Raw genomic sequence first — 2320 nt, forward strand, 5'->3', positions numbered from 1 at the left:
TCGAAATGAGGAGTAGATAGACAGCCGACAACTGATGAAGGATCCTTTCTGTATTAACATGTCCTGTTCTTCATTTTTTTCTTGTTTACATATTTCACTCATTTTTCCTTCGTTTGTTTATGTATTTCATGTTATTTGCACCATTGGTGACGTCCTGTACCCATATATGCATGTGTATGTATATATATATATATATATATATATATATATACACACACACATTCATTACACACAAACACACACATATATACACACACACACATTACACAAACACACTATATATATACACACACACACACACAAACATACACACATTCATATATATACATATACTTACTGAGGCTTCATCTTCAAATCTTGGTTCACTAGCCTGAGTTGTGCGATGATACTGTCTACGCAGGTGTAGTGTAAGTCTACAAAAATAAAGGGAAGGCTTTATTGTATTATTGTTAAATGATTGTGCAAATTTTAAAGCTAGAACAGCAGCAGGAATTGAATCCCCAGTTGGAATTTAATAAAACTGGGACTGAAAGGCAAGATATAAGATTCTCTAACAAATTGCCAATTCATTACTCTGGACTGATTCTTTACTTTATTGACTTTTGAAAGATATTATGTGAAGATGACTGTTTGTATTTAAATTCAAAGCACAGAGATACCAAATAAATTATAATGCCATGCATTCTACCTAATGCTGCCAATTCACCACCTGGTAAATTAGTCTAGATAACATTGACAAGTGTATTAATTTGATTTATCTTCCATATTTATATATAAAATCCTACAGTTATCCATCATTTTTGATAGCACAGGGCCAGCTAGTAATAATAAATATATACTAACCGTTCTCCAGCATTTTTTGTTAATTTTACAGCTTGTTTCACAGACGTAATTTTTGTTGATCCCAAAGATAGAAGTATATCATTCTGGGTATAAATAAAAACATCAGTTTTAATATATGAGAGACAGGAAAAAAGAGGATAAGAGAGTGGTAAGATGAGAGTGTGAGAGAGAGGAGAGAGAGAGAGAGTAAAAGACAAAGAGAGGTAGTGTGAGTGAGAGAGAGAAAGACAGAGACTGACTGACAATCACAAATAAACATTAATAACACTATATTAGTAAACATTAGTGACGACAGCAAGAATGAAACTGAAAATATAAATTGACTCATTAATAATAATTTCAGGCATAGATAAACAGCTAAAAATTTTGGGGGGAAGTAAAGAAACAATAATATGAACTCCAGCATTTTACTGATATTTTATCAACCCTGGAAAAAAGGAAGACAAAACTAACCTTAGTGGGATTTGATCTCAGAATGTTAAGGACTGTAACGCAGTATCACCACACATTCTGAGTGACACAATTCTGCCAACCCCACCACCATTATAATAATGTTAATTTTTTTTTTTATATAGGCTCAAGGCCTCTGATTTTGGAGAAGAGAATCAGTGGTTAAGGCTCACTTGCCCAAGTTGTTTCACAGATTGAATCCCAAACCACATAGTTGCCAAGCAAATATCATACAGTTGTGTTTGTCTCCCATAATTTCACTCCACTCAAGGTAGTTTTATCTTGAGAGTCACTTGGAGACTTTCACTAGTGTTGATCCCATGTAAAAGGGTTCCCATTCTGTAAAGGAGTTGGTGTTAGGGAGGGTCTCTAGCCATAGAAACTATGCCAAAGTAGCGAGATCTCAACGCAGTCTTTCAACTCATTAAATCCTGTCAAACAGTCCAACTGATATGTAGGAATGGAAGACAGACATTAAATGATGATGATATACCATCAATGAACCAATGAAGAGACTTCTAAGTTTTCTCTTAATCTGCTAGAAGTAGCAACTATATCTCCCTTAAGTAACTCCACTATACAGTTTATTCTGTTTCAATTAAGAAAGTGGAAGGGTGTAGTCTAATGAAGGGTAATCATAAGTCCGCAGAATTAGAAATGATTTGTAGATAAACAATAAACTCTTCATGGAACAGTCATAGATCAACTGCATTGCAGGTAATGATATTATATTAAATTATTCTATACATATGTCATCATCATCATCGTCGTTTAACGTCCGCTTTCCATGCTAGCATGGGTTGGACGATTTGACTGAGGACTGGTGAATCCGGATGGCAACACCAGGCTCCAATCTGATTTGGCAGAGTTTCTACAGCTGGATACCCTTCCAAACGCCAACCACTCTAAGAGTGTAGTGGGTGCTTTTACGTGCCACCCGCACAAAGGCCAGTCAGGTGGTATTGGCAATGACCGCGCTCGAAATGGTGTATTTTACATGCCACCTGCACAAGAGCCAGTCCAGGGG

At 35.9% G+C, this 2320-nt stretch overlaps 1 protein-coding gene across 1 annotated transcript in view; it reads right to left on the reverse strand.

The window, feature by feature from the left end:
* Positions 1-1505, reverse strand: part of LOC106878514 (PDZ domain-containing protein 8) — a 161499-nt gene extending 159994 nt beyond the window's left edge. The window contains exons 1-3 of the mRNA XM_052973683.1: positions 1467-1505; positions 844-926; positions 338-413 (exon numbers count right to left, since the gene is read on the reverse strand). Of these exons, the coding sequence (XP_052829643.1) occupies positions 338-413; positions 844-926; positions 1467-1505 (198 nt within the window). The remainder of the gene's footprint in view (positions 1-337; positions 414-843; positions 927-1466) is intronic.
* Between the last annotated feature and the right edge of the window lie 815 nt (positions 1506-2320).

The sequence above is a fragment of the Octopus bimaculoides genome, chromosome 16, assembly GCF_001194135.2.
Source record: "Octopus bimaculoides isolate UCB-OBI-ISO-001 chromosome 16, ASM119413v2, whole genome shotgun sequence".
Lineage (NCBI taxonomy): Eukaryota > Metazoa > Mollusca > Cephalopoda > Octopoda > Octopodidae > Octopus > Octopus bimaculoides.